This window comes from Phoxinus phoxinus (genome assembly GCF_949152265.1).
Source record: "Phoxinus phoxinus genome assembly, chromosome: 3".
NCBI lineage: Eukaryota > Metazoa > Chordata > Actinopteri > Cypriniformes > Leuciscidae > Phoxinus > Phoxinus phoxinus.
In genome coordinates this window covers 33,930,304-33,955,272 of record NC_136878.1, presented here as the reverse complement: position 1 = coordinate 33,955,272, position 24,969 = coordinate 33,930,304, and the positions used below count along the sequence as shown (strand labels likewise).

Here is a 24,969-nt window from a genome sequence, read left to right as displayed (position 1 = left end):
AGCCACTACTGTTGAGAGCTACTCAGGAAACATGTTGGCTTATCGAGTGCAGACATACTGCCTGGCCACTGACTGGGGGGGTGGAAGGTGGTTTCCTGTCATTCTTCTGCTCAGAGCAGTTCCCATGAGTGGGCATGCATAGCCGCACTAGAGCGACAGCGAAGGGAAGCAGCATCACCTGTGTGACTTTACTTTTATTTAAGTCACAGAAAAGAGCGCCGTAGATGTAGGTGGACGTATATGCAGTGAGCGATGCATACAATCCACGGTCTATGCCGGCTCTGCATCGAACGAAACTTGCCACAGGTTTGTTCTTTTGTTTTGTTTTTCTACTTTGGTTGTATTGTTATTGATACTGGTATTGAACCGTTAGGGCATGTTTGGTCTTGGATAGATGCGTTGCGTAATTTTATTTATTTTTAAATGATTGAGTTCAGAGTGAGGTGGTTAAGCCTAAAGTTTAAAGATTCGGGCTGGTTAAAGGGTTGAACTTTGCAATGAGGGTTCACTGCCGGGCAGGGCACTTAACCCCAGGTTTCTCCAGATTGGCACTGTAAGTGGCTTTGGATAAAAGCGTCAGCTAAAGTAGTAGTAAGAGTTCAAACCTTTCCATTATTTTATATGGGTTGATCCTTGAGAATGATGAGGGTAAACAGATTTGGTTTGCTGTGCGTAATGGAAACGCTAATGCACAAGCTCAGCCGGGACGGACAACTTAATCAATGAAATCAATATATGGTAGAAATATTAGAAATAGAAGTGAGGATGAGGTTAAGGAGGGATGCTGGATGAGTAGTCACATGAGTGAGGTAAGCAGCCACTTATTTATCTTTGTGCTGTGATTGACAGGACTTGATGAATCGAGTGACCAGATTTTTAAGTCGAGGGGTGGAGGGTGTTTCTGTGATTTTGTTTGAGGTGCCATCCATGCTTGCCTGTAATAATGATAGGAACAACAATGGGACAAAATGTTAATTTATCTGAAATGAAAAAGTGCCTGATAGATTAGTTGATGCATTACAACGTTAGCATGTTTTAACCATCTTCTTAGTCACCTTTGTCCTGTTTTATTTTGAATGAACGAAATGCAAAGAACAAAATTAATAACAACGAATGTTTAACTACTTAAATTTAAATCGTTTAACACATACATCTATAAGTCACAAAACCATAATAATATGATATAAGTAAGGGATAATGTACATCCAGCCGGTTGTTATCTCAGAATAAACCCCTGACAGGGTGACGAGGACCCCGCCTGGATGTACATTATCCCGCTTATTACACGGCTACTTGCCACGTAAGTTAATAATTAGACACAAAATATAGATTTTAGTCTAAATATTTGATTAGCTTTTTAAATGCAAAGCTTCTGCGGAGAGAACAGCGGCAAGTTCAGTTGTCAATCATCGAAAAATGGCAGCAGATGCGTTTGTATGAAACAAGAGAGAGCGAGTCCACAATACTGGATGACATTATTAAATAACTGTACACAAAATATTGATTTGACTGAGTTTTAATAATTTATTAGCTCACCAAAAGCAAAACTTCCACATGGAAAAAACGTTCCTAGCAAGCGTATAGCGCTGCTGACTTCAGTAACCCGGATGAGCCTGTGTTATTGGGGAATAACATACCGCTTGATGGCGCGATTGACAAATCAGAATGAAGTATTCCACAGAGCCGTGTAATAATATAATGTAATGTAATAAAATAAAATAATGTTTTATTGTAATACATTACATGTAAATATAATAAAAAAAACTGTTATTTGTAAATGTTGACATTTAGCCTACATGTACATATAAAGGCATTTAATAAATTTAGCATTAGAATCATAAATCCTGAAACCATACATATCATAAAACCATACAAAAAAATAGATAATATAATATTAACCAAATAAATTGCATGACTGTATGAATATAAAGATATCAGCAAATACATTTTAATGGACAAACAGCTTTCCTTATTGAAAACCTCAAACAGTACCAAAGATGGTAGCTAGAAAATTGAGAGTACTTAGTTAGTGAGCTTAACAGCCTAAACCAGGACATATTTACTTTTTGTGTGTGTGAATTGTTGGGAAACTGGGACACTACCTCATGAAATCAGGTTATCTGCTCGCCCTCTTGACCTTTTGCTTAAAACTCCATTTAATGACGGACAGAACATTTCTGCTCATCATTTTAAACTGGATTATGGTGTAATGCATGATTATTCTCATAACTAGAGCTAGTCCTCATTCAGTACTGCCAATACTTTGACTACACTGATCACACAGGTGAGTGTCTGTGTCATTGTTTGAACTTGAACTTGAACAACAAACAGGAACAGTGGAAAGGGGAAACTGTTTCAGTGGAGTTTGATGTGGATAATTATTTCATCACAGCAATTAACGGGGCTTATAACGAGGGCAACCACGCCGACCCAGAGGAGAAAAGAGGAACGGCAGTGAAAGTCCTAAAGCTGTCATCACTTTTTCTCTTTTTATTCTCTCTCCCTCCCTAAACAAGCCTCTTTGTTGTTGTGCGGTCAATGTCATGTTAAATGTGAGACGCCCCCCCTCCCCTTCAACATTTCCTATTTAGTTTGGCTCCAGGTTCTGTTGACATTTTGAACTTCTACTGTCCAAATATTCTGTCTCTGCTGTTTGTCTGTGCCATGGCAGTTTTCTCCCCCCGTCGTTTCCTTTTCTTGCCAGGGAAAAAGAAAAGCCTCCTGATCACCCAGCAACCCTGACTAATTTCTCAGCTTGTAGTTTTTAATATCCCTGACTCTTTGGTGCTGTGGCATTTCAGTCTTCGTGCTTCTGGGGTACAGTGGCACTCCGGGGGGATGTTTGTTTCTAGCACACACACACACACATATCACACACACACACACACACAGACACACACTCTCTGACCCGGCTACTGTGGGGCCTTACACTGTACTCTTACTGCGGATAGTTTGTCTTCCTGAACGTTCTGTAAAGGTTGAGGTCATTTTCATTTCAGTCAGTTTAAAAGACGTTTCACTCGGGGTAGGTTTTTTCTTCCAAGAATGCTATATATTAATGACTTTCATTTAATTGAATTTGAAAGTCAACCCCAACTTTTAAATCATGGCTCCAGTCTTTTTCTTGTGTTAATGTAATTGATTCCAAAGCTGTTCAGTGTTTAGTGCTCAATATATATATATATTTTTTTTACAACGGTTGTATTGATTATTGTTGTTGTTATTATTATTATTATTGTCAATGTTGAAAACAGTTGTGTTGCTTAACATTTTAGTGGAAACCATGCTATTTTTTTTTCAGAATTCTTTGAGTAGAAAGTTCAAAAGCACAGCGTTTATTTAAAATATAAATCTTTTGTAAATTATAAATGTCTTTACTTCTGAAAAAACAATAGTATTGTAAATGTATGTTTTCTTTCACAGGTGACCATTTTGAGAGGAAAAGATGGTTTTGGCTTCACCATCTGCTCTGACTCACCTGTACGGGTGCAGGCTGTTGATCCAGGTAGTTTTAAATACTCAAGATATATCAATATCATTTGAAACATTTTCCTCATAAGTAGCTTTAAATTGTTATGAAATTGTACCCAGAGTAAAATTGTGTTGCTCAAAAGTTGCTCATTCATTGCGCAAGAGACATTATGGGATTCTTAGTTGTTTCATTTGAGGATCAACTTTGTCTAAGATGTCCCTCTTTAAATTCCCAATGAGAAGTAATCATAGAACATAGTGCTAATCAAGGTTCTTAAATATCATGGTATTGCCACACTCTCAGAAAAAGATGCATATCAGTACCTTAAGGGTACATAATACCACTCTAAGGTACTAATATGCACTTTTAAGGGTTAGATACATAACAAAGTCGTCCCTTTAATGGTACTGCCCCAGTGACTAGCTCTAGTACCTCTAAAAGTACACTTTTTCTGACAGTAAATGGTACATTTCTAATTTAAAAAGACATAAAGAAAATAGAAACAAATAGGACATCTTTGTGGAATTTAATTAGAAATGTATGAGTTCGTAATGAAATATCTGACTGATGAATTGCATACTTTGGTAAATCTCAGAATAGTGTTATTTTGTTATTTTTGATTTATTTTCCATTTGCTCTGCATTTTATCTAATGGCTTTCTAGGAGAAAAAAGACATTGAAGAGATGTCATTTAAAAAAAAAAATGTAATGGGCATACTTTATTTAACTGTGATTTATGATCTCGAGTGTCTTTGTCTATTTTGTTTAGGTGGTCCAGCTCACCAGGCAGGCTTACAGCAGCTGGACTCAGTATTGCAGCTGAACGGCCAGCCGGTTGAACACTGGAAGTGTGTGGACCTGGCTCATGCCATCAGGTGCGTAGGGATGTTTTTGGTGATCATTTTGTAGCCACACGTTTCACAACAATTTCACTTCTGATTCTTTAATGGTAACAGTTTAATGAGGTAAAGGGATTAGTGGAATTAAAGGTTAAGTTAGAAAATTCTGTCATCATTTTACATACCCTCATGCCATTACAAACCTCTATGACTTTGTTTCTTCTGTGAAACACAAAAGAAGATATTTTGAAGAATGTTGGTAGCTGAACAGTGTCAGTTCCCATTGACTTCCATTGTAAGGACAATATATATATATATATATATATATATTCTTCAAAATATCTTCTTTTATGTTCCACAGAAGAAAGAAAGACAAACAGGTTTGGAATGACATATGGGTGAATAAATTATGATTTAATTTTAATCTCTTTAATGGTTCTTTAATGGTTCTTTTGAAATCCATTTATGCCTTATTGTTAAAATTATCTTTCTTCCTGCAGGAATTGTCGAAATGAGATCACAGTGGTGGTATGGAGGACAGTGCCTATTATGAAGCCTTATTACGAGGGGCTTATCCACAGACCTTCCTACAAACCCTCCGGATTTGATTCTCAATCTGCAACTGTAAAAACACAAAGCAAAACCCCACCTTTACTCTCTCGACCCACCAATCACAAACAGGGTCGTCGTAAAAAAGGAAATGGCCCTGATAACGCAGCAAACGGAGTAGGAGAGTCATTGTGGTCTTGGACTGGCAAACGAGAAGAAAATGACTACAAAACACGCACCCAGACCCTCAAAGGTACCCGTGTGACATCATCAAACGGCGACAACTACATCATCCTCTCCCCTGTCAGCCCTGGAAACCAGGTTGGAATCTGAAAGCAAGAGCATTCTTATTCATTCCAACTGATGGCTGGGGTAATATGCCTCTTTTGTAAATGTTTTATGTTGCAGATATTGCAGCCAGTGTACTCTGACTCCAATGGCACACTGGGAACTCTAGGTAAGACCATGAGAAGCTTTTCCGTTTCTGTTTTACATGTTTAGGTTAAGATTTGATGATGGCTGGTCTCAGATCAGTTTGTGAAATTGCTGCAAATGCTCTTTTAGAAAGAAGCATAAAAAGTGTACAAGCACAATCATTACGAGCCGGTAGGACAGATGGCAATACCCTCAGGCATATTGACATACCATGGCAGAGAATGATTCACATATTCATAATCATACATATTCACAGTTTGGAAGCAGTACGATTTTCTTATTTTCTGATTAATATACATGTTGTAGTTAATATGAATTGATATAAATGAATAATTAAAAACATTGACAGTAAAGACATTGATAATGTTGTACATTTTGAAAACGTTTTGAGTGTTTAATGATATTTCTTCCTATTTGTTCTCATAGGAAGAATCTATCAGACTAGCAGAGGACTGCAGCAGAGCCCAGACTACCTGCAGGATGGTGGGATGCACGCACAAGCCACCTTGTGCAGGTCTATGAGCAGTAAGACCACAACAATGCCTCCCTCATCCTACAGACAGAGCTTTGCCAACTACCAGAACTGCACCATCGTCCAGTCCCACCTGCCTCACTCCAACTATGGCACATATGTCAGTCTGGCCCCTAAGATTCTCATTTTCCCTGTTTTTGTTCAGGTACGTTCAGTATCTGTTTATCTTCCCAGTTTTATATGCAATCCTTATCTATGGTTTATTTGATTTAATCTGTTGTATTTAATTTAGTGCAGAGTTAAAATGTTTGCAGTTTACATTAAGGAGTGTATTCTACTAAATAAATGTATCTTACCAATAGTGAACAATGGCTCATTAATTGAAATGGGTAGTTAACAGATTTTGGGTAGACAAAGAGAATTTGTTCTTAAACATTCAACATTGTTGGTTGTATAATCTGAAATTGTGTGTGAGGTATGCATTTCTGCATATTGTATTTTCTCAATTAATATGAGGTCACGAAAATAGTTTTAATAGTTTAAAATAGTAATATAAGGCATAAAATAGTTTTAGTTGGGGTATATGTCAGATACCTGCAACCATATATTGGCTGACTTGAAGGGATAGTTCATCCAAAAATGAAAATTCTGTAATTATTTATGGTAACACTTTTATTTTACAGTGTCTTTGTTACATATGTTACATGTAGTAACTATAGAAATAACTATACATTATGCATAAATACATGCAACTAACCCTAAACCAAACCCTAATCCCAAGACTATAGTAAGTACATGCAGTTAATATTAAATGTATAAGTACAGTGTAACAATGACACCTTAAAATAAAAGTGTACCTCATTTACACACCCTCAAGTTGTTCCAAACCTGTATGCAGTTATTTCCTCTGCTGAACACAGAAGAAGATATTTTGAAGAATGTCGTTAACCAAACAGTTGACGGTAGCCATTGACTTTCATGTATACGTGTGCCCTTTAAGTCCACAAGACAGTAGGCTGTCCAATTTTTAATTGTCAGAAGGGTGCTCGTGTGCTTTGTGGCCAATATGCGCCCTCGATGTGAACTTTTGCCAAGCCTGCAAGCTCTGCAGCAGACTTCTACCCTACAGTCAAAGCGGCATTCTGTCATGAAAGTGTGGACTCGGAGGAAGATCACAGGGGCTTAGGGTTACATTTAGACAGGGCCTGAGATGTGGTGTACTAACACCCTTGTGCAAATGACATGACTAACATGATGCAAATATTGAGGCTTTAATGAGTGTTTAATTGCATTGCAGCCACTGGACCTGTGCAGCCCTGAGAGAGTCCTGATTTTATCAGAGGAAATGATCCTTCATGACAGTAAACACGTAGCTCTTAAGGTAATGTCACTCTCCCCAAAGGAAAATGTGTTGCTCAGAGGTTGCTCTTTTAGGAATTAAGGGACTTAAAGGGATTGTTCACCCCCCCAAAAAATGAAAATTCTTTCATCATTTACTCACCCTCAAGTTGCTCCAAACCTGTATGCATTTCTTTCTTCTGCTGAACACAAAAGAAGACATTTTGAAGAATATGTGTAACCAAACAGTTGATGTGAAAATTACTATAATTGAACTATATGCCAATGGCTACCATCAACTGTTAAGTTATTGACATTCTTCAAAATATCTTCTTTTGTGTTCAGCAGAAGAAAGAAATGATTACAGAATTGTAGTATTTTTGGGTGAACTATCTAACAAATTCATTTATAACTAAACAAATACACTATGAGTGTAGAGCCGTAAAAATAATATGGATGTCACATCCAAATAATATTTCTGCAGAATTTGATCAGAAATGTTTTAGTTCTTATTGAGATTCATGACATTTAATTGCAGACTGGCAAATCTGAGCACAATTTGTGAGATTGATGAGATCTCTTTTAAAATAATAATCTTTTTCTATGTAAAACGTCTGAAGCAAGCACAAGTTTGCATTTGCTCTCCATTTAATCTCATTGCTCTGTTGGAGAAACAATTGAGATATTAAAAGGAATACCGGTAGGCTAGTTTTTTCAAAAATGTAAATTCTGTCACTGTCTGTAAAATGGTTTTCTATCTACCGTGGAACATAAAAAGATAACTTTAGCAGAATTCCCCTGCTGCTCTTTTCCATACATTTAAAGTGAATGAGGTAAGTACCATATAATGCCTTCCATTATGCTATGTGATGGCTTTGTATGAGTGAGACCTTTAATGTTTTATATCTGGCAACATTCATTGCAAACCATTGCCATGTTCAACAAAATTTTGCATTTAGTTTAACAATTAATGACTTTCAGATCCTTTTAAGCAAGACGGTCTTGCTTAAAAGGATCTGCTAAGCTTGCCAAGACCCTGATCGGGTTTCAGAAATCTATCTTGAGATATGCTGTCTTAAACGTCTTGTCTTGAATAAAATATGCAGAAACGATTCTTGTAATGTCTTGCTTGTGAGCTCTGAAGGTGACCTAGATCTGGTGTCCCGTTTCAGCAGAATTGACTATTTTGCTTGGTCAGATTTGAGCTTGTTCTCATGATACCTCTCTAAAAGCCTGCTAGTCCAGAGACCCCAATATTTTCTCAAGCTAGACGAAACACTACCTTTTAAATTAGATCCATTTCACTAAACGATCGTTTGGGAACTAAAGGAATATTTGTCTCATTGACAGTAATGCCTGACACAAAATATGTGCTCCACATAATGTGGAAGCAGATACCTTGATCCCAGATTTCTTTCTGCTGCGGCTTTAAAAGAAACCTGGAGTTTGTGAATTACATGACCTCAGCTACCTCAGCATGAGCAATATTGTGCAAAGATAAATCTCAGAGTGCCACAATGGCCTCTAAAACCGACTTTGTATCTATAGCAATTGCCTTTGAGTGTCTGTCACATCCTTTGTGCTCGCTCGCAGGCCCCCGTCTGCATGGAGGCTGACCTCAATTTTGCCGAAAGACCTGTTTGAGTAATGCAGTCAAGAGTTTCTAAAGATCAGAGTGTTTAAGAAGGATGAGCTGTACATCACTAAACACATTCCTCCAGTGTCCTAGAACGAGAGTGTGTGTATTTGACTGTGATTTAGTTCAGCTGCTCTTATTAAGCTGGCCTAAATCCAAGCCTGGGCAGTGGGCACCATGAGAGGCAAAGCAGTGCAACCAGCCTGCTGCTTTCTGTGTGGGAATCAGAGCTTTTCCCTTTCCTAATAACTTGACTTTACTTGATTCATTGTATTTTTAACGAGTGTTGTAGTTATATAATGTTAAGTGAAGGAGTTCGTTCTCGGTGTAATTCTACCTCTGCTCTCTATTTTAAATTAAGTTTTCCATTATAAAGAATTATCTTTGTCTTAAGCTGAGTGAGAGTGGCACAAGAAGGTCAGACGGGGATGTTTCAGTGCGGTGCAACTCACTGTTGTCTGTATCGCCCCCTATAGGCTACAGTATTCATCTATACAGACCTGATGCTGTTGACCAGGGAAGATGAACCAGGCCGCTGTAATGTACTACAGAGTCCACTCCACCTCCATCAGATACAGCTGCAGGACGGTATGCACTACAATTCTCACTAAAGCAGAATTCAGATCAACAATGTTTACATCACGGAAAATCAAATGTTTAAGTTTGCACAGAACATAAAGCATGTGTATGATCAACAACAGCACAGGCCTGTTTCAGTTTTTCAACTGTTCCGAAAATCGCACACTGGCCCTGGGCCATCCAGCTTTTATTATGGTTGAATTCTGCAATGTGTTGCTGCATTTTAGAAAATCAAAGGTAATTCTAGTGCCTGGTTTACATCAGGTTAAGATGAACTTTCTGAAATAAATTTCTTCTATCTTTGTATAATATGTCTATATTTAAATCTATCTATGTCCGTCTGTCTGTTCATCCATCTGTCTCGCTGTCTGTCGCCGTCTCTCTGATATCTGTCTGTTTGTCTTCATCTCTCTATGACTGTCTGTCAATCTGATGTTAGTCTATCTATCTGTCTGTCTGTCTATCTGTCTCTCTGTCTGTCTATCCATCTTTCTGTCTGTCTGTCTGTCTGTCTGTCTGTCTGTCTGTCTCAATCATTCAGTCTATCTGTATATAATCTCTCCGGGTTGATTGTTTAGAGTAGAGTACAGGGGATGTTAAGGAGGTCCACCCTGTGTTATTTGTGACTGTGTGTTAGTAGCGATAGTCAGGAAGGAGGCGTCAAGACTGTGGGAATGAGTATGTGTGTGTGTGTGATGAGAACACAGCTCTCCTCTCTCTATGTGTCTGCTGGGAACAATGGCCATGTCTCCGGTATGGCCCATTATAGGCAGGGTGGGCGGGACAGTGTATTCTTTACCTTCCTGAGAACAGAAATACGGCAGCATGTGGCACAGAGGGCATTTCTATCTTCAACCTTTATTTGACATCTTGGTTTCTGAAATAGCCATCAGTATGCTTACCTTTGTCCTTTTGGATATGGAATTAAAGCCACTTTACAGTCAAAGTCCATTATTAGAACAAACAGGCAAAAATGTTTAAAGAGGGACCAAATTAATATCACGGTATTAGTAAGTCAACATGAACATGTACAATGTGTATTCAAGGCATACATATACATTTAGAAATTAAAATGAAATACTCTCTCAGTGTGTACATTTATATAAAAGTAGTTGGAATAATTCAAATTTGAATAAAGTTTGGCTTCCCATGACCAGTTATTTTCCAGAACAGGACCAGAATAGGCCAATCTCATTTTAGTTGACCCCACCCTTACCCAGGAAATGTAATTATATTTAGCGTTATAATATATCAGTGTTATTTTAGTATTAAAGGGGCTGTATGTACACTGATTATTTTTGGGTCACTTCTACTTAGAAAATGTACTACAAAATATATGAATACATGTAATTATGTAATGAATTATTTTTTTGAGTGTACTTACATCAAGGTGGTAAAAGACTTTCATTATATAAAACAAAAAAGGATTATATTAAACTTATTTTTTGTTTTATATGATGAAAGTCTTTTTCCATCTTGATGTAAATACACTCAAAAGAATAATTCATTACATAATTACATGTATTCATATACATGTAATTCTTTTACACACAATTTAATTTAGTTTATTCAAAATAAATAAGTTTAGTTGGGTCAACAGTTTAGTTTAGGTCAAATTAATTTACACTAGTATTTTTAACTTCATTACATTAGTCACACCAATTTTTAATGTTGGTCCAACCTAATTGTTAAATCAATTTACTAAGACTTAATCTTCAAACAAGCAGTGTCATTTATCATTATTAAAAAGTACTAAGCACTGAGCATAGAATTCCGAGTGCCCACAGCCCAAGCGCAATGGTAACTACAATTCAACATTCAATAACAGAAACTCCTCTAAATGTCCAACACAACTGAACACTAAACATTAACATAAACTACCAACATCATTCCCGTTACTGAGAAAACACATAAAATATCACTTAATCCCTAAATATACTCTCCTTATGCAGTCCCTTACAAAGCATGTTGGGAACTACAGATCCCCTGCCCAGGGCTGCATTTCTCAAAAGTATCGTGAGCTAAGTTGATCGTAGAGACCATTGGTGGCAATGGCTTTACTATCTGCTTAGGCTTACGATGCTTTTGGGAAATGCATAACTAATCCAGTTAGTTATGTCAACAAAAAATATTCATGTAGTTTTAACAAATTAATTAAGTAAAATATAATAGGTGGATTGAACACAATTAAGTTAAGTTGTAACAAAATGTTAAATTGTGTTACTTAAGCTCATTTTAATTTAATTAAACTGAACAAGAAGCAAAAAATAATCTTTTTGTTAGCGTATGTTTGTTTTATAATGTCAATTGGGGTTTTCACGTTGATGAAAAATAATGTGTATAATAACCCCAAATCACAATTTCACATTGCAGCAAAATTCGCCAATCAGCAAGTAGCAGCCAAACACAAACCTTTTCTTCTTCTTTGTCCTTCAGAGCAGATCACCTATAGCTGACACGAGTCACAACTTTACTGCCCTCTATAGAAGTGGTGCAGTCATAGTGGACATGTGTCGAATGTGTCCATCCTGAGCTTTATTGGAAATTGTATATTGGGTCAATGTAACTCAATTAGGTTAAAACAGCATTCCCTTGTTTTATTTTGCATAAACCTGATTGAATTAGGTTACAACAACAACATTTGAATTAGGTAGAATCAGGTAGAAATACCTCCTTGAAGCAACAACGAACTGCACAGTGCACATGTTCCATTTTTATAGTGTAGATTTCAGAAACCCTTGTTATTAGCGACAATGGTGGCCATTAAGTGACCTGCTGCCAGCATTGTATTGCTCGTGCGGGCATTTGTGCACGTGTACAGTAACTGAGACGAAACGTGATTCAATGCCCTGATATACTCACTGCGAAGGTCTTTTTTGTTCTTTGCTTAGAAGTAAAAAATAAGTTGGAAAAACCTTTGGAGCGATACTGTTAACGAACATCCAGACACTGCTGACAGTGGCGGTTAGATGAATATGTATAAGTACACAACAAAAATGACATCGGTGAGCAACAGTTAAATAAGCATAGCTATGCAAAGATGTTTGCATGAACTCTGCAATTCACCGGCATCGTGTAGACAGATGAGGTAATTCAAATTACACTGTTATGATTATTTGAGACTATATCTGACAATGTGAGACTATAAAGGCTGATTAAATGCTGTTTACTTTACTACGTGAGTGCATTGGAGTATTTCGTCTACATAATTTGATGTTTTCATCCAGTGAGCAAGGGTGGCTATGTAAAGAGAGCTATAGTTTGAATTTCTCCCTGTTCTTTGCATGACACATTGCCATTACAGTACAGAATGGCTCTTTCGGCATTATCCTGAACATTGTATAAGCATTCATTTCATGTCATTAAACAAGAGAGGCTCTTGGGAGCGCCCATAAACGTCACATTCTTTTGATTATTTCAACAAAAATGTCCCAAATCCTTCACATAAAAATATGTCTACAGGCTTTCATAGAAAATCTTGCAAGTCAGGGAAGTTCTTGTTTTTTTATTTTTCATTACAAGCTGTACACACATTTGCATTAAAAAGTGATTAGCACATGAAAAATCTTACATATAGCCCATATAATATTTATTAACTTTTATTTTTATATTTTATATACCTTTTATATAACCTTTTATTTTCTTTTATATTTTAGTACTTTCAACTTCAACTTATTTTATTTCAGTTCATTTGCCAAAGCAACATTTCTCATTTTCATTTTAAGATTGTTTTTTACTATTTAAATTGTATTTATTTACAGTTTACAAAATGTATTTTTAATAGTTTTCATTATTTATATATAACATCTGAACGTATATGGGTTTCTTGTAATTTTTTGTTTGTTTTTTGTGTACATTTTTGTAATATATACAAGTATCTGGGTACATGTGGGTGTTAACATCCCCCGGAGGAATGTAAAAAAAAAAAAAAAAACACCCTGAAAGCCTCGGGATGAAGAAATTCACACTTCTGTCTCCTTCTCTCCAGTTCCTGCAGACAAACTGCGGTTGTACATCTCCTACTGGATAGAGGTGAGATCCTGCATCTAACCACCGACCCACTCGTTCAGCACAGATCTCTGCTCACGGCACATTTTACGACTTCATCATGCTTAACTCTGTGCACTGCAATACAAATCACACACAATGTAATGTGTTTCCCATTGAAGCGTTGATCCAACAGGATGGACCTGTGGTAAACATTTACAGGATGTAAATGTTGTGCGGCTGTTAAATGGAGGGCCTCATGTGCCTGGGGCTTACGTCACATATTAGAGCCTTTAAAGCTGCTCTTTCTCTCCAGAGTAAACGTGCCTGAAAGACGTAGCCTGCTCACTCGAGCAAACACATTCATCGACCCAGCCATCTGCCCATCTCCCTGACAACACCTCACACATACACACACACTGACATGAATGTGCGAGTGAGTATGATTGCATCTCTCAGATGCCGTACTCCAGCATAATAGCACATGACACTGAGGTTTCTTTGGAGGTAGAACGTGCTTTTAAAAGCATCCTTGTGTTATAAAGATTTTCAATTCCTTCTATTTCCTCAAAGGAATAAGACTGTAATATGAAATTATTTTCTTTCTCTTACATACACACACAACACAACACATTCTCTTTGTGTGTCTTTGTAGAGGACCGAGTGTCTGTTCAGCCTGGAAGCTTTTTCATCTGAGCAGAAGAGGAGGGTCGTCCAGTGTCTGAGAGACAATATTGACAAGCAGCTCACCCTGAGAGACAGAATAGGCCCTGACCAGGTACTAAATTAAACACAAGCACAATTGCTCACAAAAACAGCCACTTAGGTTTTGCATTGAACCACAGCATGTCTCCAATTCTCCTGCAGTTATGGAGTAAAACCACTCAACATTTTGAGAGCTTTTAAATGTTTTGAAAATGCACTCTCTTTAAATTCAATGTAAAACTGTGTTCGGAGCATGTTTTGCTTAAATAATGTAATGTAGAACAGCATGTTCAATCAGGAAAAAAAAAGTAGGGTTGGTACCAGTGTTGTAGTACTCGAGACTCGGACTCGGTCTCGAGACCATATTTTAATGGTCTTGGTCTTGTCATGGACTCGTGTGCATTTGGAATTGGTATTGACTCGTACTCGAACATATTAGGACTCGGACTTATTCCCGAGTCCACTCGAGTCCCATTCAAAATATTTCATGATTATTACTGTATGTTAATATTTTCTATTGTTGTTTGATTGACACGTCCAATGATTGGTGATTTTCTTGTGCGCAACTGCGCATGACTTGAGACTAACGTTAGCGCAAAGGCAGCAGGACTCAGGTCAGGATGTCATGTGGAGCCTTAAATGTCTGCTACATCATCTATTATTCAGTATGCATATAAGAGCCACAAATATTTCATATGCAGTAACTCTAAAAATGAAACATTCTGCGATATGTAAATTATGCAGTACATCAATGACCAAATCAAAGGGAACAACTTCCAATTTTCATCGACATGTGGAGCGAAAGCACAAAGAAATGTAAGATTAAGAACTCATAATTTCTGTATATGCATACAATTTCAGCATTTTGACAACTAATGCTCAGTTCGGTGTAGAAGTCTGACTTCTTTATTCCCGTGCTCACGCCTAAAACTAAAACATTAATCAGATTGAGTTCTACAGTTGTTTGTGAATTTTCCACAGTTCTATTGGATCGTATGGGCTTATTAGCTTAAACACTGGTTTACTAAAAAGGTTTTTGACTAGTGTGTAGATTTTATTTTTACCCCACATTAAAATGCACCATGCAGTGAGATGAAAGCATTAGATTATCCGCTGCTGTTACACAAAGATATGAGATGGTGGCGCTAAAACACAGAGTGGCTGCACACATAACTCTTAACAGTAAACAATAGGCTCGGACTCCAACCTCTCTGGTCTCGGTCTCGACTCGGACTCAACCCTTTATGGTATCGGTCTTGACTCGAACTCAACATACTCTGAACTCGGTCTCGAGTGAGCTGGTCTCGACTACAACACTGGTTGGTACTTGACTTCATCCATCAGAATCGATTGGTTCGTGAAAGATCTATATGGCTGGAGGGCAAAGGTTAAAATATAAGAGGTCTTGGTGACATCAGCTGAAAAGCAATTTCATTTTAAAGGTGGAGAAAATCACAAAATTTTGAAAGCTTGCAAAAACATTTCATTTTTATTAGCATGCGTGAGAACATAAATAAGACTTGTTACAGTTGTTATAAATGCGTGTTACACTATACAGTGCATGTACGAGTTAAACATAATGTTTGTTTCTTATTTATGCTCTCTCTCACTTTCTCCACTTGGTGGGCAAGTGACATCAGGAGAGCACGACATCATCATCAGACTAGCACAAACAGACACGCGCATGTGATGGCGTGAAAGAAAGAGAGTGTAGAGAGAGAGAGAACAGGGCTGTTGTAATGCATGCTAGTATGATGGAGGACTACATTACTCGCTTGTAGGGGCGAAATATTAGATCTTTATGAAGGTGAGGTCATTTACATTGTTTTTTGCATGTTCTGTATGCGTCTTGAGCTTTTGCAGTGTAACTGGTGGATCAATTTTATCATCTTTAGCACCTTCGTTGTAATTTCATTGGCATTTAAGAAAGTATTTTAGAGATGGATGTATGAATTAGTTTTTTAAATATGTACGTTTAAAAAATGCATTGTAGCTTAACATGACACAAGACAGAAAATGTGTCTAGTTTGAAGTTGTTCAAGTAAAATCTTGTATGTTATTATCTAATAATCTTGGTTATTGCACATAATGTTTAAAATACACTTGAGTGAGCATATAAAATATAGACTTATGGCATTCTAGCTGCTTATATCAGTGTATTTTAACCTCCTAGTGTCAGATCTTCTGTGCTGTGTTTTTAAAGAGCAGAGCTTGCGAGTCAGTCGTGCTGCCAGCAAAGTACTTTATGAGCTGATTAGATGTGTAGGGAGTGTGAATACATTAACCTTTTCCTCTACAATCGGGAGACGTTCAATTTCCAAGGTTTTTTTTCGCCTTCCTATTTCTCCTGGTGCATAAGAAAACAATATCCAATATAATGCAGTATTGCTGGTGTATCTTTCTTTCTTCTTTTTTTTCTTTCTTTCTTTCTTTCTTTCTTTCTTTCTTTCTTTCTTTCTTTCTTTCTTTCTTTCTTTCTTTCTTTCTTTCTTTCTTTCTTTCTTTCTTTCTTTCTTTCTTTCTTTCTTTCTTTCTTTCTTTCTTTCTTTCTTTCTTTCTTTCTTTCTTTCTTTCTTTCTTTCTTTCTTTCTTTCTTTCTTTCTTTCTTTCTTTCTTTCTTTCTTTCTTTCTTTCTTTCTTTCTTTCTTTCTATTAAATATTTATCAAAACTGTTTCTACTTTTCTTAAGCTTTTAGCTCCCACATTCTGTTGACTCTCCTGCTTTTATGTTTGGTGTTCCAGAGACCCCAATGATGTTTTTGTAAATAATAATACAAGTATTTTCAAAACAAATATTTCACCTGAAAAAAAAAAAAAAATGCAACAATATCCATTCTAATAACATAATTTATGTTGGTGATCTGACCAGCAAAAGTATGTTTTAGAAAAAAACATTGATTGCAATTAATTGTTTAATATCTGGAGTCTCTGAAACCCCAAACATAAGTAGTTTGATATTTTTCATGGAGGATGGTTTTTGGTTAATTATTTTTTTATACCATAGGCTATAATTCAGTTTGAATGATGAACAATTCTGTGTTTTCCTCATGTAACTAATATATATAATTACAATATGTTTATATAATTTTAAATATAACATTGTATATTCATACATTTTATATTTTGAATTAAACATATATTTAATATACAGTTTATTATTTGCGATGTATCATGTTTTTAATTTAAATAAAAATACAGTATTTTAAGAATGTGCTCTAATGGTTTTGCCACTGGATATACAGGTGTCAAGAGCTGAGAGGACAAGTGAAATGCATTGTTACACAATATTCTTTTTAAGCATGTTTTTTTGGGGGGAAAAATTATTCGGTTTCTTTTAGTAGTAGACAATTTTTAAATCCAGAGCCATTTATAAAATGTTGATTTTTTTTTAAATTATTGTATTGACAGATGATGGAACCAAATGCAGCTGAACAGACTGATCTGGGTCTGCTGGGCTTCAGCCCTCACAGTGTGTCTGAGCCCTGTTCCCCATCATGCCCCTCTGCATCGCCCATCATGAGGAGAACCAACTGCAGCTCTCCAACTCAGCAGCTCTCTTACCCAGATCTGCACAGCCGCACTGGAGATGCCAACCAAACCGCTCCGACCGCTCAAAACGCCTGCAAACCTCCATACATGGAGACCTCAGAGATCTGGAAGGACAGACAAAAGGAGGTGAAAAGAGGTGGGCAAGAGTCCGAACTGGAGAAAAGGGAGCAGGGGGAGGGCGAGAGCGCTTCCGAGACCATTAGCGTTGGTGCTAGACCCACATCTTCATCGTCATCTTCCTCCCCTCTAGTCATTCCTAAGCTGTGCCTGGATCGCTCCTTCAACACAGATGCTTTGACCTCACCGTCGACTGACGATGATGAGGAGGAAGAGGAAGAAGATGACGAAGACAGCGATGAAGGATTTCTGAAGAGGAGGAGTATGGTGGAATCATCTCCTAGCAGTGGGGAGCAGAGCGGGGGCTTGTGTGTGCAGAGGTCCCTCCACAGACGGACGCACAGCGAGGGCAGTTTACTGCAAGAGCCCCGGTCTCCTCGCTTCATCTCCGATCAGGCCATCGACTGCATAGAGACCAAGCGGGAACCTCCTGAGCGCTGGGCAGTCCCGTCCCCACAGACCTTGAGGAAAGAGCTCACCAAGAACGGAGGATCTGTCCACCAGATCTGCCTGCTCTTCACTGGAAGGAGGGTGTGTACTAATTGGTTAATATCAAATACTTCTGCATTCTGAGTACCAGGATTTTTTTGATGTCACTAGACTAATTTAAAAATCTTTTACATTAAAACTTAAATATGGATAAATGTCTTTTTTTAAAACCTCAATGATCAGTGTCGGGAAAAATTACTTCTAAAAGTAATGCATTACAATATTGTGTTACTCCCTAAAAAAGTGACAAATTCCATTACTTTTTTCTTTTTATGGAAAGTACAGTAATGCATTATGTTACTTTTGGTTACTTTTAGCCCTGGGCTAATTAAGTGAGATTAAATACATAAAGTATATTTGTTAGGGCTGGGAATCTTTTGGGCACCCAGGATTCGATTAAAAGAAGAGAGTAGAAGGAGGACAGCAGTATGCAAACTGAATCTACTTTTAGTGTAGTTATTTAATAAAGTACCGGTAGTTTAAATTGTACACACCTTGTAACCACATTATTATTTTACTCAAGCACAGTGGAGACAGTGGGGCTGCTCAGCCTTTCATATTTCGCCTCTAATGGCGTGAGCATGCGCGGGTCTTTTTCATCTTCAAAATGTGCGATTATCAGCCGGTTCTGATCAGTGGCCAAACTTTTGGAGTTAGAAAAATGCTGTTGCATTCTCAATATTTAGTGATTTAGACTCAGATACGTGATGTGTTCACTCACTTTTACAAGCAGGTATTGTTTGTTACCACGGCAACCACTTGCACGTTCCTCGATGAATGCGCTTCTCGTGTGTAAAAAGTGCAAAAAAGCTTGATGTGTGCTGGTAATTAAACATTATTTAAGGCTATTTATTTTCTATACGTTAAAATACTGATATGGAACTGTTGTTATGAATTAGGCTTAAAGGTGGGGTATGTGATTTGCAAAACGGCTGGCAGATTTTGAAAATACACAACTCAAATGGTCCTACCTTCTTTCCTTTGACTCCACCCATTCAAAGAACATGGACATGGATGGGGGGAGGGGGGGATGGTACGACCGATTGATTGACGCACTTACTGTCCAATGATTCTAGGTGGTCTTGGAAATGATTGGCTGTAGTTTTTCGAGTTTTGCCCGTTCCACAGATGATTAAATTGCTTAATTGTATTTCAGTGCTTCTAACTCAGTGGCTGTAAGTGGGTTAGGAATAGGATTTTAAGTGATTTTGAAAAAATGGCCAAAAAAGGGAATTACATACCCCACCTTTAATTTGTCCCCCGTTGCAAGACTGTGCACTCTTTAAACTGTTTGGTGCTGCACTGTTCTTTGTTCCTTCAACATCACATTATTAACAGATTTAATATTTAAATTTATGAACTTTATGAATCGATTCAAATCGTTAAAAGATAGAATCGAGATTCACATCGATTTTTTCCTCCTAATATTTATTATTTAACATAGTTATTTAACATATCAATGCAGTTACCTTTCAAAGTGGAACTTGGAAGCGGCGCCTGGAGTTGACGCTATGGGGAACGCCCTCAGCATGACCGGTGTCTGAACACGTGTACCAAACATGCCAATCTATTGGCCAATGGCAGTGTATGACGTCATGAGCAGAGTGCCCCCGCGAGTATAAGAGGTCATCTGCAAAATCAGCTTTTTTGTCTTCAGGAGCCATTTGTTTTGTACGCATGGACAGCACTGATGGAGTGATGGAGTTTTCATCAGTATGTTCCTCTGTGTAGGCGCTTCCTTACAACAGATGACTCACACAAGCTCTGATTTAAAGGCTTGATTTGCTTGATTTAGAAGGGCTCTCAGCAGATTCTTCTGATCATGCATAAAGCATGTTGCTGGCGTCATCCTGTTCTGTGGAACTGGATGTGATGTTGTTTCGACTGAGTCTGGCTCTCCTGCCAGCCCTGTATACAGGGAACTATTGGATGTTATGGCCTGTGCCATGCACAGGTTAAGTCTGCCCTGGTTGTGTATGAAATGCAAATTTGTTCGTGGTCGCTTGGACAAGTGCTTCCTAGTGGACCGTAAACGTCCTTCACCAGTGAGCCTACAGTTTCTTCCAGACCTTCATACTGAGCTAGAGAAGTGTTGGAAGAAACCATACTCCGCTCACGTCTTTCCTTTCCAACATTTGAGCTATTCGAATGTGGAGGGACTGGGCGAGCATGAGTATGTGAAGATGCCCCCTGTGGAGTAACCACTAGTGGGCTGTCTTTCCCAGGGTGAGGCGTCTTCACTTAATAAGTCTCCTGCCTTGCCTTAAAAGCCGTGCCAAACCACGGTTTGTGGAGAAGGCGTGTGCTGGGCCAGGCCAGTGGTGCTCTGCACATCATGCCTGTGTTGCAGACATACCAGGCCGACCTGCTCAAGTACTTGGATCAGGGACATCAAACAGACTGCCGTTCTGTGGTTTTTAGTGCAGCAGCGGTAAGGTTGTTACCTGAAGGCTAGTTAGCAGCCTCCCTTTCTTATTCATTAGGGTAGAGCAGGATATAACTCTCCTTTGGCAGGGTGCTCTCTAGGTAGAGTGCCTTTACCGTAGGTATGAGCTGCTCTCCCCTGGTTATCTGGCGTCTTTAAGTAGGGGTTGGCTCCCCTGAGGTCTCCTTGGGGTATAGAGTCCTGGTAGTAGGAATAATTAGTTTAGTTAGTATTCTCTCATGTTCTTCCTTCCCTAAGTTTAAATAGAGATTGGCTCCCCCTTGGCTGAGCGGCATTAATAATAGTTAAAAACTATTACTAAGGTTTGAAGACATACTCCCTGTCATTGCGCTGCTCTGAAAATATCCTTCAGGGCAGGGATAGGCAACTTTGGTCCTGCAGAGTTTAGCTTCAGCCCTGATAACAACTCACCTGCCTGTATCTATCTATTAATCCTGAAAACATTGATTGCCTTGTTCAGGTGTGTTTAATTAGGGTTGGAGCTAAACTCTGCAGGACAGTGGCCCTCCAGGACCGGAGTTGCCTATCCCTGCTTTAGGGTAAAATTGTAATACATTTGATTCCCTCTGTTCCTCCCCAACAATGGTTGGGTCCTAAAATAGGATGTTACGCTCCTTGCCACTGTTGCATCTGGCTTGCTTAGTTGTGGACTCTAAATATTCAGCAAATTTACTGATTTGACATCACTATTTTCTGCAGAGCTGCTTTATAGCTGAATTGAACTGAAATTAATCAACACTGAACTGATTTCATTGAAAATGACTGTTAACTGTTGTCTTTTTAGAGCCTTTTTAGGGCAGTTGAATTCTGTTTTGCTTCATTGAATCATTATTTATGAAATAGTTTGTGATATCACTGTAAAGCTGCTTTGAAACAATCTGAGTTGTATAAAGCACTAAAAGGTGACTTGAGCAGTCATTGGTCATGACTCTGGTCTACCTTGGCTTTGGGGACCTGGTAAAATAGGCAGACGCCTATGGCCTCCCGGCTTGTTATAACAGCACTGGCTCTCTCCCCTATTGCTCTATTGTAGATAAGTAGAGCTTTAGCTCCCCTGCAGTTTACTCGAGGGTTGAGGTAGAAAGAGCCTTTCCGCTATGCTCCTTGTGTATTTTTATATTTTTTAATGAAGCGAGAGCCTTTTCTCCCCCTGAGAAGAAGTGGTTTACCTTTTAATTAAAGGTTTTAGTTAAGTACTCCTTTTAGACAAGCTACTCTCTGAGGGCTTTGTCAATATACTGACATAGAACCTTACTCTTTGGGCTTTTAGATTTTTACCTGGCCTGTGAGTGAGGGAGGAAGGTTATAAGGCCAAGACTTCCCTTACAATTGAGCATTGAAGCTGCAAATTTCTATTGCTATTAGAGAAATTCAATCTTAGGGAGTGGCTCCAGTAAGCATTCTATGGCTCACAATTTATCGCCTGAGGGTTAACGTGCATTGACTCTTTCTGATTGACCTATACTGTAGAGTCAGGTTATTGAATTATTGAACAGGAATTTGTTCCCCATAGCATCAACTCCAGACAACATGTCGAAGTTCCACTTCAAAAGGGAACGTCTCAGGTTACGACTGTAATCCTGGTTCCCTGAGAAGAGGAACGAGACACGGCTTCTTGTTGCCATGCATCTGATTGCTTGTGCATCTCCTTCAAACAAAAGAGTTGATGATTTATTTTACAGGCGCCTGTAAATTTATACTTGCGGGCACTCTGCTTACAACATCATAGACTGCCGTCGTCCAATAGATTGTCGTGTTTGGTACACGTGTTCAGACACCGATCACGCTGAGGGTGTTCCCCATAGTGCCAACTCCAGACTGCATGTTTCGTTCCCCTTCTCAGGGAACCAGGGTTACAGTCGTAAACTGAGACTGTTCGCTTAAAGGATTAGTTCACTTTTAAAATGAAAATTCTGTCATCATATACTCACCCTTAAGTTGTTTCAAACCTGTATGAATTTCTTTCCTCTGCTGAACACAAAGGAAGATATTTAGAAGAATGTCAGTAACCAGACAGTTTTTGGTTCCCATTGACTTCCATAGTAGGAAAAAAATATACTATGGAAGTCAATGGGAACCAAAAACTGTCTGGTTACTGACATTCTTCTAAATATCTTCCTTTGTGTTCAGCAGAGGAAAGAAATTCATACAGGTTTGAAACAACTTAAGGGTAAGTATATGATGACAGAATTTTCACTTTAAAAGTGAACTAATCCTTTAATATTTTGAGTTTGCATTTCACTGTTTCTATTCATTTTGAGGAATACTGAATCTGTTTTTGTGCAAGTGACATGAGTAAATGCATTATACTAAATGCAATAACCATCATGTTTACACAGCGCACACAACGCCTCTTCACCTTACTCCCAATTTCCCTCAACATGGGGACAGGGAAGGTGTCTATCAATAAATGGGAAAACAAAGTAACTTGCTTTACTTATTTTAAAAAGTAACTCAGATATTTTGTTGTAAATGACTGTCACCCCACCTTTTGAGCATAGACGTGAAAATGCACTATCCAGATTTAAAGCAGGGCTATGCAGTTTCGGGAAGTTTCGCTTTTTGCTTGCAGGTTTCTCTATAGAGCTCCCCCTACAGCTTCGAAATAGATATTTGACAACACTGTCGAAAACCTTGTTGGCGACTCTCAGATACCAGAGACTAGTAGATCAACAACAGCAAAGCAGATGGGACATTCTTTAAAACGACTTCTTCATTCGGGTTCGAACAGCGTGAGGGAGCGCAATAATGACAGAATTTTAGCAGGGTTTTTTTTGCTATAAAGCAATAAACTCATTATTACTGCTGATTAATAGTTGGTAAGGTAGTTGTTAAGTTTAGGTATTGGGTAGGATTAAGGGATGTAGAACAAGGCCATGCAGAATAAGGCATTAATGTGTGCTTTAAGTACTAATTAACAGCCCATTTTTTCAAGATTAGAAAAAGTTTTGATTATAAAATAGTGCTGTACATTTTGTAATATAAAACATGACACCTCCAACTAGAGAGCAGGAGCCCACAAAAAGGAATTTAAGTACTGTTTCCAACAGTAACGCAATGTCCAATTTCAAAATGGTTTTCACAGGATAAATACTGAGAGTGTATGCTTTCGAATGATACCTAATTTATGACGATTAATAAAATATGTAATAGGAAAAAAAGGCAATTAAAAAAAGAGCTCCAAGCATCCCGCTAGCTGGGCGGTGGCAGTTAAGGGGTTAAAAGAAATGCACTACTTCACTAGTTACTTTAAAAAAGTAATCACTGTCAATGATTATTTACACTTAAAAATCTGAAATGTTATACTTAATTAATTAAAGATTTTTTTAATCTTTTGTTAATCTTCCACAGGTTTGTGGCAAACCAAACTGTAAATGTGACATGGGAAAAACTGGTGTCAAAAAGAAGAAATCCAAGAATCTGTAAGTCAAACAACTTTCTTTCTTCTACTTCATTTGCAGTTTTATTGAGTAAATCTCATAAAACTGTAAAGAAATGTTGGGGACATATTTCAAACCAAAACAATTATTTTTTAACTTTGCAATTAAGAAAATTGCTTATTTGTTGCACCATTACATTTTTGCATTGTAACATTATTTTAATGACTTCCCTCCCTTGGCCAACTGTCTTCCCTATTGTAATGGGAAGCAAATCTCATTCTAATGTTTTATCAGGTGATTGATGTGGTACCATCAGATTTAAAAGGGTTATTATGTTATAAGGTTATACCAACCAAGTAATTTTGCATTACAGTATTGAGTATTTAATAGAGAATGTGCCTCATTATCATAAAAAGTAATGTCACAATCATGTTTTTCATTTACATACAGTAATACAATATACATTATTCTTTTAATTAAAATGTGCCACATTATCATTATTTTTTTTTTACAAATAGGCTTAATCTTCTTTATGCAAAATATTATTTATTTTTTAGGTGAATGCAACTATGGAATATTTAGGTGTTCTAGTTTAAGAGATGTGAATGTAATGTTTTCCATTCTCAGGTTCACTGGAGGAAAGCATTATTTATGCTTTTACCATCCATCTTTCTCCTACAATAAAGCTTACGACTGTAACCGGAACGCATTTCCTCCCAGAAGTACTTGAGTGAACAGTTAGCTAATAAATCACCTGATGTAATGCCTTTTGTCTTGTCACTCAGGGCCAAAGACATGAAAAACCGCCTGACTTTTCTGCGGAAGAAGACCAACGACAGACATATAAGCAATCCAGCCAACAAGCTTGAGAAAGTCTTTAAGTCAGACAAGTGAGTCCATGTGATAGTTTTATGCATCGAGACAGTCATTCAGAAACATTGAATGGGTGAATAGGCTGGGCTTTGCTGTAAAAGTG

At 37.9% G+C, this 24,969-nt stretch overlaps 1 protein-coding gene across 2 annotated transcripts in view; it reads left to right on the top strand.

The window, feature by feature from the left end:
• Nucleotides 1–24,969, top strand: part of rgs3b (regulator of G protein signaling 3b) — a 43,612-nt gene that overhangs the window by 16,059 nt on the left and 2,584 nt on the right. For both annotated transcript variants that reach the window (XM_079606768.1, XM_079606767.1), the window contains exons 11-22: nt 3,424–3,505; nt 4,242–4,347; nt 4,812–5,181; nt 5,269–5,317; nt 5,722–5,972; nt 7,065–7,148; nt 9,218–9,329; nt 13,309–13,352; nt 13,963–14,085; nt 17,421–18,209; nt 23,965–24,035; nt 24,779–24,883. In XM_079606768.1, the coding sequence (XP_079462894.1) occupies nt 3,424–3,505; nt 4,242–4,347; nt 4,812–5,181; nt 5,269–5,317; nt 5,722–5,972; nt 7,065–7,148; nt 9,218–9,329; nt 13,309–13,352; nt 13,963–14,085; nt 17,421–18,209; nt 23,965–24,035; nt 24,779–24,883 (2,186 nt within the window). The remainder of the gene's footprint in view (nt 1–3,423; nt 3,506–4,241; nt 4,348–4,811; nt 5,182–5,268; nt 5,318–5,721; nt 5,973–7,064; nt 7,149–9,217; nt 9,330–13,308; nt 13,353–13,962; nt 14,086–17,420; nt 18,210–23,964; nt 24,036–24,778; nt 24,884–24,969) is intronic.